The 17,623-nt window shown below is 34.3% G+C and overlaps 1 protein-coding gene across 1 annotated transcript in view; it reads right to left on the minus strand.

Annotated features, from left to right (window-relative positions):
• Window positions 1-543: 543 nt before the first annotated feature.
• The window catches only part of skic2 (SKI2 subunit of superkiller complex), a 47,402-nt gene continuing 30,322 nt past the window's right edge, over window positions 544-17,623 (minus strand). Inside the window, exons 20-29 of the mRNA XM_056479889.1 lie at window positions 16,085-16,216; window positions 15,775-15,912; window positions 14,331-14,435; window positions 13,371-13,506; window positions 11,895-12,021; window positions 11,592-11,802; window positions 9,221-9,331; window positions 8,186-8,404; window positions 2,697-2,837; window positions 544-961 (exon numbers count right to left, since the gene is read on the minus strand). Coding sequence (XP_056335864.1) covers window positions 761-961; window positions 2,697-2,837; window positions 8,186-8,404; window positions 9,221-9,331; window positions 11,592-11,802; window positions 11,895-12,021; window positions 13,371-13,506; window positions 14,331-14,435; window positions 15,775-15,912; window positions 16,085-16,216 — 1,521 coding nt within the window. The 3' untranslated portion in view covers window positions 544-760. The remainder of the gene's footprint in view (window positions 962-2,696; window positions 2,838-8,185; window positions 8,405-9,220; window positions 9,332-11,591; window positions 11,803-11,894; window positions 12,022-13,370; window positions 13,507-14,330; window positions 14,436-15,774; window positions 15,913-16,084; window positions 16,217-17,623) is intronic.

Genomic DNA, 17,623 nt, shown 5'->3' on the forward strand with positions numbered 1-17,623 from the left:
GGGAGACCCAAACAAAGATGGTGGAATCAAGTAAAGGTTGACATGGAGAGGATTGAGGCTACTGAAGAGGATACGAAGAACCGATCGGACAGGAGGGGATTTGTTGGTGGGGCTAAATATCAACTTCGATATAAATGGCCCTGGGAGTAAGTAAGTATACTCTGAAAAAACAAAGATGCTAAATATTCTGTATTAGAAGGACAGATGTTTAATCACTGGTTGAAAACAAATGATACTGGGGATTTTTCATCCTAAAGTGTATAATGGTTAGTTATAGTGATGACTTATTAGTTAGTAACAGCTTTAATAATAAAACATTTAAGCAGAAATTTGTGTAATTTTCGTAATGTAACAATGTCTACATTTAAATATTTAAAATGAAACGTACGAAGAGGTAAAATAAAAATACTGATGCTCACCACAGCAGCAATGTTCATATGACACCACACACAGACACACAAGAAAACACCACCATCATCTACTTTTAAAACTGATCACAAAAGCACTCTATAATTTCTACTGACAACACAGATGAAACCAGTGTTCCAGACACAGCTCATTTTATTGCTGTATAGTTAATTACAGTTCATTTCTGGTCTCAACCTCCATTTCATATTGAGATCACAATTTGGTCTGTTATGAGGCACGTGCACACTCAGTGTAAACATGCACTCAGGAGTTCAAGTTCAGTTCTGTAGGTCCATGTTCTGTACACTATAATTATACCCCACTCCATTCAGTGTGTTTGTGTCTGCCAGTTTCAGTGTGTGTAGAGCGAGGCGGTGAACACAATGTCTCTGCGTATGGACAGAGAGGCTCTTTCCATCTTGCTGCCCAGGACAGAGTCTCCCACAATGCGAGCAGCCTGTCGGACCTCCTTCAGGACCTCGTCCAGCCTCTGGATGCAGCGCACGATTGTCCCCTCCTGCACATCCGTCAGCTGGGCTATCTCAGCAAAAGGCTACAATACACAAACCACACCACTATTATTAGAAGATATTGAGATCTTCTATGTCCATTTACATATGAATTTCCACTTTTTTCTGCATTTGACTAATGTGCTTCAACTTCCTGTTTGAGAAACTTCAACTCAGAAGAACTGAAACAAATGAATTATAATCAAATGGTTGCACCTCAAATAATCCATATACATGGTGAAAATCTATATACATGCTGATCTCACGAGGAAACGTAACTATTTTACATTTTGTCTTCCTACAAATTCGCATGAGTTCAGTCGCACGAAAATGTACGATTTTAAAAAGGAGGCGTGGCACCCATCTCTACCCTTAAACCCAACTGTCATTGGGGGATAAGCAAATCATACTAATGTACGAATGAGACCATATAATTTCATACGAATTAGCCACCAAATCAACAAGTTACGAATTACGAACAATAAATAAAGTGATATAAAGATAGATAGAACGAAAGATAGAATGATAGATAAAAATATACAATGATAGATAGAACGAAAGATAAAATTTTAGAACGATAGATCAAACGAAAGTTAAAACAATACATAAAACGTAGGATACAACGATAGAAATAACGAAAGATCGAACGATGAAACGATGGGTAGAATGAAGGATAGAACATCGGAACAATGGATAGAATGAAAGAAAGATGGAACATTGGGTAGAACGAAAGATGGATGGATGGATGGATGGATGGATGGACAGAATGACAGATGGATGGCTGAGAGAACGAAAGATTGAATGAAAGATAGAATAATGGAATGATGAATAGAATGAAATATGGATGGATGGATAGAACAAAAGATGGATGCATGGATAGAATGAAAGACAGAACGATGGAACGATGGGTAGAACGAAAGATGGATGGATGGATAGATAGAACAAATGATGGATAGATGGATAGAACGAAAGATGGGTGGATGGATAAACGAAAGATGGATGGATGGATAGATAAAACAAAAGATAGAATGATGGATAGAACGAAAGACAGAATGATGGAACGATGGATAGAATGAAAGATGGCTGGATGGATTGATAGAACAAAAGATGGATGAGTGGATGGATGGATGGATAGAATAAAATATAGAACGATGGATAGAATAAAAGATAGAATGATGGATGAATAGATGAAATGAAAGATGGATGGATGAATAGATAGATGGAAGGATGGAACAAAAGATGGATGGGTGGATGGATGGAAGCATATAAAGTGATATACATCAATCACATACATACACACACACACACACACACACACACACGCACACACACACACACACACACACACACACACACACACACACACACACACACACACACACACACACACACACACACACACACACACACACACACACACATTATAAAATAAATAAAATCATAGCTTTAAGTCCTGTAGTGCAATCATCTGTATAAATAAAAACCAGGGGTGTATTAAGTGCAGTCTGTGCCATTATAATTAAAGTTACTCTCAAAATTCACGCAAAGCATTATGAGATACAGGAAAACTGTGGAGTTTATATCACTGAATTACAAAAATAAAAGAGAAGAGATAGCTACTGTTAGATAATGCAACGTTTAATAACAACGCCTTCTTGATAAAATATTATTATCCTATAATAGCTAGTAGAATGTCACATGGAGTGACCAAATTAAAGCGACTATAAAAGGAAAAACACACACTGGTTGGTTCATTTGTGTTTTAAGGTCAACGCTCACCATTCCTCTTGCCCAGCAGTACACAACCTCAGTCAGGCCAAACTTGAACTGGGCCACAAAGTCTTCAGCGGTCTGAGCAATCCCACAATCTCTCTGCAGGTCACCGATACGCTGGGCAACAGCAAGAACTTGACTGATTCCCTGGGGAAGCAAGAGAATAGGACAAAATGGTACACATTATAATGATATAATCTACATTTTAAAAGTTTGGGGGCAGTAAGATTATTTATTTCCTAAAATTAATCATTTCAGATACATTAAAATGATAAAAAGTGGTTATTAAGCTTTTACTAAAGTAATCAACATCAAAAATAAGACAATCAGCAATCAAATATCATACACATTAAGGAGGAAACAGTTAGAAAACATTTCACAATATTTTTTCATCAAATTAGGGACTTCTTTCAAAAAAGTGATTTTAAATGACATATATATAAATATTTATTTATATACGGTACCAAGGCAGCGCTACCAAGAAGGTTGCTGGTTCGAGCCTTGGCTGGGTTAGTTAGCATTTCTGTGTGGAGTTTGCATGTTCCCCCTGTGTTTGTGTGGGTTTCCTCCCCACAAGTCCAAAGACATTTGCTATAGGTGAATTGTGTAAGCTAAACTGTCTGTAGTGTATGTGTGTGAATAAGAGTGTATGGGTGTTTCCCACTGAGAGGTTGCAGCTGGAAGGGCATCCCATGCGTAAAAACATGCTGGATAAGTTGGCGGTTCATTCCGCTGTGGCGACCCCTGATTAATAAAGGGACTAAGCTGAAAAGAAAATGAATGAATGAATGAATATGGTGTCAATTCCCATTCATAACTACTAATTTATTACCTGCCTATTATTAAAATAGTGGCTGTTTATTAGTGCTTATAAAGTATGATCTTATTCTACATATTGGTACGCTTTATTTTAAAGTGAAATTCATGATGTTATCAAACATTTAACTAAGGTTATTAGCTCAAAAAAATACTAATTAGTTGCTTCTTAGTGAGATAGTAGTCAGGTTTAGTTATTGGGTACTAAAGACAAATATTAATATCTTGATGATAGGCAGGTAATATAACAGCAGTTAATAATGTGAACAGTGCCTTAAACTAAAGTGTGACCTACACTGCATCCCTAAAGTATTCATAGCACTTAGATTTTTCCAATTTTTTTTATGTTACAGCCTTATTTCAAAATGGAAAAAATATATTTATTTCCTCAAAATTCTCCCAAAATACCCAATATTGAACCAATGAACATGATGCCACAAGCTTGGCACACCTGTCTTTGTGAATTTTTGCTCATTCCTCTTTGCAGTACCTCTCAAGTTCTATCAGGTTGGATGGGAAGCGACGGTGTACAGCTGTGATGCGATTTACATGTTCCGATATTTTATTTGATGTAAATTATGCTTTACATTTTCTCATCAGAAAAAATGCATAAACCCTGAATGCCCTGCATAAACAGGGCAGATGCTTTAATGCACTGTTCATCTTCAATGTGTAGAAAATTGCAAAGCATCAAACTAATTAAGTGACATCTTGTGTTATTAATTCTATCAAGCATTTGAATTGACGCACAGTGCTAAAACATATGTAAAATCTCTATGCAGGTCTCTTTTATTCTGTGCTCTCCTATCGTTTCCATCTGCCGTCTAAGTGCTTACACAACTCCAGCAAGGCACTGGATGTAGCGATGCACTCAATCCGCAGCTACATTACCTGTACACCTTCACCTCGCAGCCATTCAACAGCAACAGAGGTTTCACATTGCTTTATGAGCTACTGTGAACTCTAAAACCTCGCTGTGCTTCTCAGTCTAGTGTCATGATTTATTCACTGTCCTTTTACAGCAATTCCATGTTTCTGTGTCATTTCAACAACACGCACCAACATGCTCGTGTGTGACTGCATCCTTTGCTGAAGGCATAAAGCAAAGCGGCCATGCAGGCTGAATTCACTACTATATTCTTATGCACGTCTCCTGGGTGTTGAGCTCGGAGAGATGCACAAATACACATGCATCCATAAACATGAAGAGAAGTGTCTCTGGTGTCTCATATTCTGATGGATGTGGGCTCAAATTAAATGCTTTTCAGATGTGATTAATGTATTTGACTCATACAATTTGCTCAGCTTTTAATCTGTGACAAAAAGAAGTACTGAACATAATATTGGATTCAATAGTTTTGAATAGTTTAATGCTGTATAATATAATCATAGCTTATCAAAACTGTGAAGTATTGATGTGCAGTTTTTAGGACAAGATTGAAAGGTTTTGATCGGCTTTAAATGTTGACCACTGTAGTTCTCCCACATAGATTTTCTCTCTGTAATTACTTGTAATAATAATAATAATAATAATAATAATAATAATAATAATAAATTAAAATAACAAAATAAATAATAATAATAATAATAATAATAATAATAATAAATTAAAATAACAAAATAACAAAATAATAATAATAATAATAATAATAATAATAATAATAATAATAATACAATTAATAATAATAATAATAATAATAATAATAATAATAATAATAATAATAATAATAATAATAATAACAATGAATAATAATCTATGGTCATTACACAGTGAGGATACATTAATGAATGAATCAGCTGTTTGAACAAATCATTTGAATAAACAGCCTCATTTTACACCTCCAGTCTTTTCTGGTGAATTATTATTAAATTAACATTAAGAGATCATGTGTGATTTTTTCAAAAATACCGTTAGATTTGTTCTGGCAGTTTACCAGTATGAGAAGTTGTAACATTACCTGTAAAGATGTCGTGTCTGGATGTCATCGATTGAGGAAATGAAATGAGGTGATATAATTGAGCAGTATTTTGAAATGGTTGTGTGAGTAGTGTGAACATCCATTTTTTTTGCTTATTTACCGTTAAAGTTGTTCTGGTACTTCTAAGCAATTATTACTTTGAAATAGCGACGTATGACTCACTGGAAATGTATTATATTATTTGGAGTATCATTTCATAAAAAAAAAATAAATAAATAAATAAAAATCTGTATATAGACATATATATATAGACATATATATATATATATATATATATATATATATATATATATATATATATATATATATATATATATATATATATATATACACACAGAATTCAGAATTATTAGCCCCCCTTGTTTATTTTTTTTACCCAATATCTGTTTAACGGAGAGAAAATGTTTTCAACACATTTTAAAACATAATAGTTTTAATAACTCATTTCTAATAACTGATTTATTTTATCTTTGCCATGATGACATTAAATAATATTTGACTAGACATTTTTAAGACACTTCTATACAGCTTAAAGTGACATTTAAAGGTTTAACTAGGTTAATTAGGTTAACTAGGCAGGTTGGGGTCATTAGGCAAGTTATTGTATAATGATGGTTTGTTCTGTAGACAGTCTAAAAAAATGAGCTTAAAGGGGCTACTAATTTTGTCCTTTAAATGGTTCATAAAAAATTTAAAACTGCTTTTATACTAGCCAAAATAAAACAAATAAGACTTTCTCCAGAAGAAAAAATATTATCAGACATACTGTGAAAATGTCCTTGTTCTGTTAAACATCATTTGGGAAATATTAAAAAAAGAAAAAAACTCACACTTCAACTCTATATATATACATATATATACATATATATACATATATATATATATATATATATATATATATATATATATATATATATATATATATATATATATATATATATATATATATATATATATATATATATATATATATATTCTGTATTAATAAAATAAATGTGATGGTTCATCTAATAAATTGAATTCTCCAATCATTTACTCACCATCTTATTTTAAACAAGTATGAAGTTCTTACTTTAGCAGAACATTAAAGATTTTGTAAAGAACCGATGAATAAATTGTTTTTGGGAGTAAATGAATAATATTATAATTAATTAGATTCATTAATTGCCACGTTTTACACTTATGAAAAATGTTAGAAAATAATAGTGTCACCAAAAAGTGTTTTAAAACAAACACTTTTTGTTAGATGTTTACATGTAATGTAAATGCAAACAGTCTTAGAATATACATACTGATCTATACACAGCTTTCTGCAGTCTGGCCAGCATCTGGACGATCATTAACTGTTGGCCTTTGCTCAGATACTGCAAACTTCTTTTTGATTTTGAAGAGGAAAAAAAATCTATCATAATAACTCTAAGCAAATGTGCAGTGTCCAGTATAAATGATTGCAGCCTTACATATTTATTAGAAAAACTCCAATCTCAATAATAAATGTATAATTTCTATGTGATGCTATACGATGCTCTACATAAGTGTAGTCAGTATTAAAGGCAAAATTGGAACTATTCTAACTAAATAATTAAAGATTATGGTACACACCAACAAGTTTATTTTAACATTAAATTTAGTTAAATTCTTTGTATGTTGTAACTATTTTTGCAGCTGCTCATCAAACTTTATACACCATTGGTCAAACTTAATAATAAGGTTCCATTAGTTATTCTTAATTATTACACAACTTTCTGGAATAATTGCTTCTGATTGGTCAGTCACTCATTCCAAGGTATGTTATTCCCAGCCAACAACCTCTCAATAACACAGGCTCATCCAGGAACTTTGAATCACCTTGAACGTCAGTGAATACGATCAAATGGTTTAAATCCATATATTTGCATCCACATTTGTACCTGCTTGTCTGTCACATGGTTTTTGACTGTTTTGACCGTTTTATTCAGACAGTTTAGTTTCTGTCAGCTTTGAGTTTTAACTGTTTGGCGTCATCTTGTAGCTGAATAATGAGCAGGTTACTGCAACATTATATTTCATCAGATGTTTTTGATTCTGTCAGCTTTGCATTTAAATTTAACAATTAGCAAATAAACTATTACTATTGTTTTGTGTCTATTTTTGTTTTGTTTTGTGGCAAGTAGCTGTTGTGCATATATAAGGGATGTACTTTATCCCTTATTTAATGCATTATCCCTTATTTAATGCTTTACTAACATGAACTAGGAACAAACAATACTTGTGCAGCATTTAATAATCGTTGTTAATATTCATTTCAACACTTACTAGAAAAGTATTAATATCTCAAACTGTTTTTGTTAATAAGGTTATGCACTGTGAGTTAAAACAAGGACTAACAATGAACATTATTTCCCATCAAGTAATGTTTACAATGATGAATAATTACTGTAATAAAATGTTTATCGTTTGATCGTGTTAGTAAATACATCAACTAACATTAATAAATAGAAATATTGTAAAGCATATTATTTTTCTTTTCCTAAAAATGTTTGCGGACCACACTATTATGTTATAAAATGGTTTGGTAGAAATGCAGCAATATACATTGTCCAAATTGATAGAGAAATAATTAACACTGGCCACTGTGTTTATTAGTGCCAGGGATCGACACTGAAACCATTTCCAGGTTTTTCCTTCAGCATAGGAGTGTGGTAGTGAGTGCTGCATTACCTCCTGCAGCGTGTTGGTGATGTGTGGTTCTATCTGGGTGTTCTGTGTGAAGACGAGGCAGGACAGCAGGGCGGCGCTCTCCTCAGGGGCCAGAGGACTCAGAGTGTTCTCAAACAGGAGTTCAGTCAGTAAGAGCTCATGACTGCTGATCTGACAAGCCACACGACCCTTCAGCTGAACCGCACCACTGCTGTCCACATACTGCAGCGCTTCCAGCACCTGACAATACAGTGCCATATTTCTGTTACTTGCATATTTCTGTTACACAAACATGTAATGTTGAAAGTTAACACAATAAACCAGGTAAATGGGATTAAGACATTTTAGTGTCTGTATCAAGTTCATTTTATATGGATGATTCTAGTATTACAGGTACATTTTAAGTCTCCTGGATATACCTACTATTTTTCAAAATCAAAAAAACTTTAATAATAAAACAGTCTTGAATAATAAGACCCATTATATATCAAGTTTGTCTAAAAATAATTTTTTTGTATGTGTATTTAGGGACATTCTGTCTTTCAAAGTTAATTACACTAAAACCTTCAAAAAATGTTTATAAAGAGATCAGAAAAGTATATAAGTTGAATCAAGTCATTGGAAGACAAAACAATAGTTTGATACACTTAATTTCAGGTTTTACAATACAATCAATACAATACAATCATTATTAAGCTGATTACAAGACAACATATATGTTCTATCACATGATTGACAATTGGAGTATCTGAAATTTCACAATATAATTAGAACATTTGTCAATATTTACAGAAAAGTTCAAAAAGAATCAAAATATGATATATACATAGATCATTGGGGGCTGGTGGGTCATAGGATAAAATTGACGCACCCCCATGGGTACTTTAAAACACAATAGATTCTAAGTAACGGTCACAAATTTTAAACTTGCGCGTTTTTAAACTTACGCGTGAAGGGGTTAACTGTAAATCAGAAAAAAATTACTGTGCAACAGAAACATTCATCTATAAATGGAGATGCCGCAGAGCGAGTATGTGGTAGTGTAAATGAACTGACCTTGATTCTCTGATGGTACTCAGGCAGAAGTGTCAACGACTGATCAGACACCAGGAACAGAAGCTTATCAAGCTCTTCCTGTACACTCATTCTCTCCTGCACACGTGTAAACTAAGATGATCACAGAGAGAGAGAGTAAGAGGGAGAGAGAGAGAATATGAAAATGACAGTGGGTTTATCACTCTACTTCATCAGTGCACTGCAGAAGGTGAATACTGGAAGTGATTACTGAGAGCTAATGAGACACATCCTTATTCCGCCCCGCCACTGTCACACTCCATAAATGAGAGTCTGAGCACTTGGGAAAATTACTGTGCCAAATTACAAATTATGGATGAGGAAACAAAGGACGCACATTGATTAGATTTTTCCCTTTTGTCAGCACAGTGGATTTTTACATGCAAATAAAAGCAAAGATTTTTCCCTAACGCTGTAGGAAAAACAGTGCTAATTTAAAGTTTGGGGTTCTGGAAATAAGTCACTTTTTACAAATAAGACTGCATTTTAAAATGTGAAAATATACAGCAAAAGAGCCCATCTAAGTCGCCTCTCTAAGTTTTAGAAACAACAAATAATAACTTGACTTCTAGTTGATCATTTGGTATCAGAAGTGGCTTATATGAAAGTCAAAGGCCTTTAGATTACGCTTATTTTACCAAAATAAATTATGATCATGCCATGATTGTTAAATATTTAATTAGGACAGTAAGGTCTGACCTTGCTTAGACAAAAGTCTTGTCACTTAACAGAAATAATGTACAGTATGTGTGTCATAGTGCAGTGGAAAAATAATTAATATTGTGTTTGACTCCCATGAGCTTGGAGGACTGCATCCATACATCTCTGCAACGACTCAAATAACTTATTAATAAAGTCATCTGGAATGGCAAAGAAAGTGTTCTTGCAGGACTCCCAGAGTTCATCAAGATTCTTTGGATTCATCTTCAATGCCTTCTTCTCCTTCATCTTACCCCAGACATGCTCAATAATGTTCATATATGGTGACTGGGCTGGCCAATCCTGGAGCACCTAGACCTTTGCTTTCAAGAACTTTGATGTGGAGACTAAAGTATGAGCAGGAGCGCTATCCTGCTGAAGAATTTGCCCTCTCCTGTGGTTTGTAATGCAATGGGCAGCACAAATGTCTTAATACCTCTGTCGATGTTGCCATACATTCTGCAGATCTCTCGCTCACCCCCATACTGAATGTAACCCCAAACCATGATTTTTCCTTCACCAAACTTTTCCTTCACCAAAAGACTGATTTCTATGAGAATCTTGGGTCCATGTTAGTTCCAATAGGTCTTCTGCAATATTTGTGATGATTGGGAAGCAAATTAAACAGATGATTCATCAGAAAAATCTACCTTCTGCCACCTTTCCAAATGATCAACTAGAAGTAAAGTTATTATTTGTTGCTCTTAAAACTGGGATCAACGACAAGACTTTTGTCAGGTAGTGTATATGAAAATGTTGGTTGATAAAAATAATTCGTTATATTTGGATGTCAATGCTCAAGATATTGATTAATACATGTTTTTATCTGAATTTTTCTGAACCTGATAACAAAAACAACATTACCAAATAGACAGGGCAACAGATTAGAGTTGTTAAAAGTACTGACTTCGATAAAAAGACAATTTTCTTCGAACATCTGATCACTGTTGAGCATGTTCTTAAATACTATAAATTTGTAGATTTATCAAAAGTACCAACTTCATCAAAGTATTCAAGAATCAACTAAATAGACCCTTTTCACATTTCTGTTTTTTAGCAGCAGAAGTCGTCATAGTTGGGAAAACTTAGAGAGTAGTGAATGGTAGAGTACAACAAATCATTTATTTTTTCGTATTTGCTCAAATAATAAAAGAAAACTCCATGACGATGTTATAAAGACTTTCAGAAAAAGGAAAAAAACTTAGAGATTTCCCGCAGAATTCCGCAGATTTCTGCAGATTTTTAGCCCATTATTAATTTTGTTTATTTACTTGAGTAAATGTGTGTAAATCTAAATTTATTCAGTTTTTAAATTAATTACAGTAATATTATTGACTAATATGAAAATGTTCATCTGATTTATGTACAATGCAGTTTGTAAAGTAATATTTTCTGCCTTTTAGTAAAGATATTATATGGGAGACTTGCTTTGTTTACCAAATAAAGTGAATCTAATTGGATTTGCATTTTTTAACATTAAATAAAAGTTAAAAAGGTGTTATTTTTTATTTCACAGATTAAGGTTTAAGTTATGAGACTTCCAAAATAATTCTGCAGAAATCCGCAGATTTTTAGCAAAATTTTCAGCAGAAATAGCAAAAAACATCCGCAGATTCCGTCTGGCCCTACACATGAGTATGATGAATAGACAAACCTGTTCAGAGAAGGTGGGTGAGTGGACACAGTGGAAGTCTTTTAGAGAGTCTTGTAACACTCGCTGCCTCATCACACCCTCCACCACATCCACTCCCTTCAGGTGCAGGTCATTCACTGGGTCAAGGATAGTCATGCCACCCATATTTGCCTCAGCCAAACGAAGGAGCTCCTGAGTTGCTGTAGAGATAGCTTGACCTGGTGGATCAAGCCTGGGAAGAAACGTTACATTAATTTATTACCACAGTCCAACAAATATTGACTGTTAAGATGTTAGATAATTTTAAGATGACCACATGCACACCTGAAGCGTGGCTGTTGTCTTTTGTTGTAGTTGTCAATGATTCTCTCTGGGATGACTTTGAGTGCTTTGGTTGTAATAGCAGAAATGTCCTGCAACTTCAGTTTCTGCACAGTATGACTGCAGGGTCCTACACACATAATTACACTGTAACTGACCTTAACATTATTTGGCATAATGTTTATGATGTCACTCTCCAACAACTCCAACCGGTGGTGATTTATTGTGTAATCAGGTAGGCCTGAATAATTTAGATCAAATTAAAGACCAAACTGGTATAATTTTGTACAAAATTGGGCAAAAATGAAGGCTGTTTATATGACAACGATGTAGACAAAAACATAAGATTTTCCCCTGCGTTTTAAAACCGTTTCACGTCTACACAACAATGTTTTTAAAAGATATCTGTGAGAACGTCCGAAAACGATGTATTACACATGCCAGGTCAGTATTTGGCACTGTCACCTAGTAAATACACAATAAACAAACAGGCAAAACTTGTAAAAAAGTTTCCCGTTTTTGACTGAAAACGTTGTCCAGAGTTTTTACTGGAAGTTTAAAACAAGCTACTGTATAAATAAATGTGAGTTTTTACTAATAAACATCCTGTTTCACTATTGTAATTACTATGATTAGATGCTTTCTTAACTGCTGTTCTCTCAAAACTGCCATTTATGTGTTTATTTTATTTTATTGAGAAGAAAACGCTCTGCACATATTTCAGAATAAATCTAACTGTTGCTCTGAGTAGCGTAGAGGTTGTTTGTGAGAGGTTGTCAACGTATGGTAGCATGAATTCCTCATTTATTTTTACTCTTACACAATGTCCTAACTACATGTTGCGTTATAACATGCGCTAAAATGTATCTTTTCCATGTAAAAAGGAGGTTTTTTCCCTGTGCAAAATTTCTATTTTAGGAAGCATTTCTATTTCTGCGACATCGCGGCAGAACAACAGCATATACTACTATGACAATGATCACCTCAGGTACAGATTATCTACTTTATTCAGTGTTAAATGCTACCAGTGTGCGTTTCAACACCATTCAACACCATCAGTAGTATGGTAGTAAATGTCATTTTCATTTACTACCATACTACTGAAAGCAGCAGCAGATAGCTTAATCCAGATGTTGAAAATATAATAACTAGCAAACTGTTTAAAAAATGAAAGTCAGAACTATGACTTGGTACGAACCAACAAGTCACTGAGTAGCCTATTAATGATTTTCAAGAGGTTTAATATGTATTAATTTGGCTAAAGGCCTTTAACATTTTGCTGGTAGTGCAGTGGCTGGTATTTAAATGTTTATTTCATGTTGCATTGAGTTGACGAGTTTGTTGCAGGAATTTTGTCACGTTGCATCTTGTTAGGACAAGGTGCTAAAGTAAAGAATGAAAAAATAACGTACCATTTACTATATTGGGACCTTAAGATTTGTGGGTAATCTAATACTCTTTGTGTGTGTATCTGCTTACCCTCTGGAATAAACAGTGTTGTGCTATAGATGGGAAGTACAACTTTATTAGACTGATCATCACCGACCGCCTCCTCGTTACCCTTCTCACAGATAATGAGAGCGGTGAAGGTGCGATTTACTGCATCGCTGGACACCTACAGGGGGAAATGGAAAAAAAATTGAGAGAGAGAGAGAGAGAGAGGGAGGGAGGGGGGATAAATAGTAGAGAACGAAGTGAGCTGTGCAACATTTTACATAAGGTGCTTCATTGAAAATACACTACACTTATTAAAATGTTTGGAGTCAGTAAGATTGAAATAATAGAAATTAATGCTTGGATTATGGATTAAATTGATTAAAATGAATTACATTTTACTATATATTCATAAAGAAAAATGTTACCTCAAATATGAATTATAATTCAAAATATTGCAGTTTTATTTTTGCAGCCTTAGTGAACATATATAGTACATTTCGTTTTAAAATTTTACAAACACCAAACTTTTTGAACGATAGTAATGTGACAGATGTAAAAATAATACTCCTAATTATACTTCAGGATGTCTGTTAGGGCTGAACAATATATTGTTTCAGCATCAATATCACAATCTAATCATTCAATTACTCAATTACTGTGCCTCAACACTGTTAAAACATTTATTTCATTAGTATCTTTTTCTCTTTTGTATTTGTCTATGCATGATTGTAAATTGTATTTTTTATGCTTGATTCACACTCCTACAGAATCATCCCAATCCCAATTATATTCATATCGCAATATATATTGCAAAAATATATATAGATATATATATATTGCAATGCTTGATTTTTTCCAATATCATGCAGCCCCAATGTCTGTTATTAAATATCAACTAGATATAGAAGCATCTAGAACATACAGATATTGACATATAACTTTGTCCAGTGGCACAATCTGTCCTGAGGATAAATGTGGCACGAGTTCTGCAGTCACACATACCTGTAGAAGGACTCCCAGAGAGTTGTGATGCTGGCTGTTGTTCACTACTACCACCCTTCCAACAGACAGAGCTTTAAGTCCATTGACTGACTCCAGAACAGCTTGCTGGCACAAACAAGCACAGAGACTGATGTGAATTTTAACATAATAAACACTGATTGCATTAACAATGTGACAGATATATTTCAAATGCTGAGAATAGATTAAAATAAAATGATGTCTGATGATTTCTGGCAAAATTAATAAAAAATATTTGCTGGATTTGATTTATTTTTAATTTGTTTACATAATTTGATCAATTCATATTTTTATTTTAGTCCCTCAGATTTAACTAAAGGAAAACGAGAAGTATTGCTTTGGCAGCTAGCTAAAACAAAATAAAAATAGTTTCTTGTTTTATTTAAATAATCAAACAGTTTTTTTTTACACTCTTGCTTTTAGTTTAGGTTCAAGACACAATTTCAAAAAATAGTACTCCAGGGTAACAGATTTGTGTGTGTTGAGCATCAGTTAAGACAACGTTAGCACCTGCTAGCTTTAATTTAGGGGAAAACTGGATAAATTTGAGCTTTTGTCAGCTAATTTCATCTTTTGGGATTAAAATAATTTTTGGGACGGGATCAAAATCAGTGACATAGTGCGAATCTGCTAGTGGAGTGATGATGCATTGGTTTCTCGTTATTATTCACAGCGAAGTTTTCTTATCCTATGAGAAGACCCTGCTTCTTAATTATTGATGAGAGCACAAGCTTTCCGAAGGCAGACCCATATGGACAGACCTGGCAAGCTGTGAGACCAAATGACTGGGTGAGACTGAGACTGCGTCCGCGCATCGTATGTGTATGTTTTCATGATCCTCAGGGTTTGTTGCATGTTTTTCCCTGCGATGCAGTCAAGGCCAATACAGTAAAGCTGTTGATTTGCAGAAAGCATTTTTGTCGGGAGAGCTGTATGAGAATTGGAGAATGGTGGATTTTGTCCTTTATCAGTTGAATTTGTTACCATTCAAACACATCGCCTATATCCATGCTGCTGTGTTCACCTATGTTTAAAATCCTCCAGATTACCGGCAGGGCTAATGGTTGAAATAGATATCGCAAGAGACCTGCTGCACTGCTATCCACTCTGTCTGCATTCAGACCCGGGGATTGAGGAAGAGAAAAGTCCTCTTTTATAGTGTTTATATAAAAATGATTATCTTTATAATGATATAATAAAATTGTGGTTATGTGTATTTGAAATTACGAATAACAAAGGTAGCAGGGCATTAAATTACTTGCTGCTTATTTCTTTGCATTTGAATTTTGTAAACTATAAAATCATAAGTTCTGTCATTTAATTTATCTAACTCACCTCTCAAGGTTGTGGTTAAAGTGTGAATCCAGTGATGGAGCGAGTAAAACAAAAGCACACTGTGTGCATCCAAGCGTGTGTGAGTGTGTACCTGCAGGCTCTGAGTGGTGATGTGCAGCTCTGTGATTGTGTGGTAATATGACAGTAAATCAGACAACTGCCCCTCCGTGTCCAGCGGAGGAAGAGAAGACAGAGTGTTTCTCAGCTCCCTTATTCTCTTCTCGTGAGCCTACAAAAACAACAGAAATAACCCAACTAACTGAAAGACTTTCAAAACGTTTCATCACGTATTTCTTTTTTTTTTTGTGAGAGTGAATTACAGAGGCAGTTACTGGAGCATGCATACCCCACGGACATTTCATTCGTCACCCAGGGGCTGCTGGGAAAGGAGGCCGTTTTACCTGTGTATCCCTGTGGTTTTCAGAGAAGCTCCTCTTCATCATGTCGGTGACCCTCAGGGCCTCCACACGCAGCAGATTCAGGATCATGGTGTAGGTCAGTCTGAACTGGGAGTGCAGCACCGTCGGCTTCCCCTGAAATGACACACATTAACGCCATCTTTAATATCTGGGGGATTCTAGAATTGCAGCTATTCCTGGAGTCCAAAGTCATTCATTAATGTTTTAATTAATGTTAAAATTAATTAATTAATATTTTTAAATGGTTTTTATTCGCATTTTATGCCACAGGACATATCAATAAAATACTTTTTTTTGCTAAAAAATTTCTTATATAGCGAAAAAACTACACTTTTGTGTTGCTTGAACAGGTCAGTGTATTTTTCCACCATTTTTTGTGTGACCAAAATATTTGATTCTACTTTTCTTTTTTGTAATTTCTCATTTAATTTATTTATAAAAGCCATAAATAGTAACATTTTTAATTAAAGACAAAACCAAAATGTGTGTCCATAAAAATAAAAAAACATTTCTTTTATAAAAAAATATTTAGCTTAAAACATAAAATGTGTGTCTATAAATCTTATGTCTATTCTGTTACCATATACAGTTAGGTCCATAAATATTGGGACATCGACACAATTCTAACATTTTTGGCTCAATACACCAACACAATGAATTTGAAATTAAACGAACAAGATGTGCTTTAACTGCAAACTAACCCTTAATTTGAGGGTATTTACATCCAAATCAGGTGAACTGTGTAGGAATTACAACAGTTTACATAAGTGCCTCCCACTTGTTAAGGGACCAAAAGTAATTAGACAGTTGGCTTCTAAGCTGTTCCATGGCCAGGTGTGTATTGTTTCTGCATTATACCAATAACAATTAGCAGATAAAATGTCCAGAGTTAATTTAAAGTGTGCTATTTGCATTTAGAATATTTTGCTGTCAACTTTCAAGATGAGATCCAAAGATCAGTCAAGCAAGCCATCATTAGGCAGAAAAAACAAAACAGAGAGATAGCAAAAGCATTAGGCGTGGCGAAAACAACCTATGGACAGATGAGACTAAGATCAACTTGCACCAGAGTGATGGGAAGAGAAGAGTATGGAGAAAAAAAAGGAACTGCTCATGACCCTTTAAATTGGTGAAAAATCTCTCACAAGTATGTAAGACACAGGAAGTTACTGTATGTCACGTTTCCTCACTGATAAGTTCTGTTCTCTCTCTGAGAAAATATTCAGAAGTGTAATACATTAAAATTATGACCATGATTTCAAGGAAAAAGCAGAAGTTACTACTGATTACAGTGGGTTCTGTTTACAAACCTCCAGTGGTGATTTCATTAGTGCTGTGTGCACTTAGCATTTACCCTAGCAAGCGGAGTTTGTGGCTAAATAGTTTAAGATGGTCAATCTGTTACTTTCAAGCCCTGCTGCCAAGGTAGAGTAGCAACGTTGACAATTTATAGCATGTATTGTTGTATTGTCTTTAATGTATCATTAAACATTAAAAATCAATTGCTTTTTTTTCACTAAA

This window comes from Danio aesculapii, chromosome 19, assembly GCF_903798145.1.
Source record: "Danio aesculapii chromosome 19, fDanAes4.1, whole genome shotgun sequence".
NCBI classification, from domain to species: Eukaryota; Metazoa; Chordata; class Actinopteri; order Cypriniformes; family Danionidae; genus Danio; species Danio aesculapii.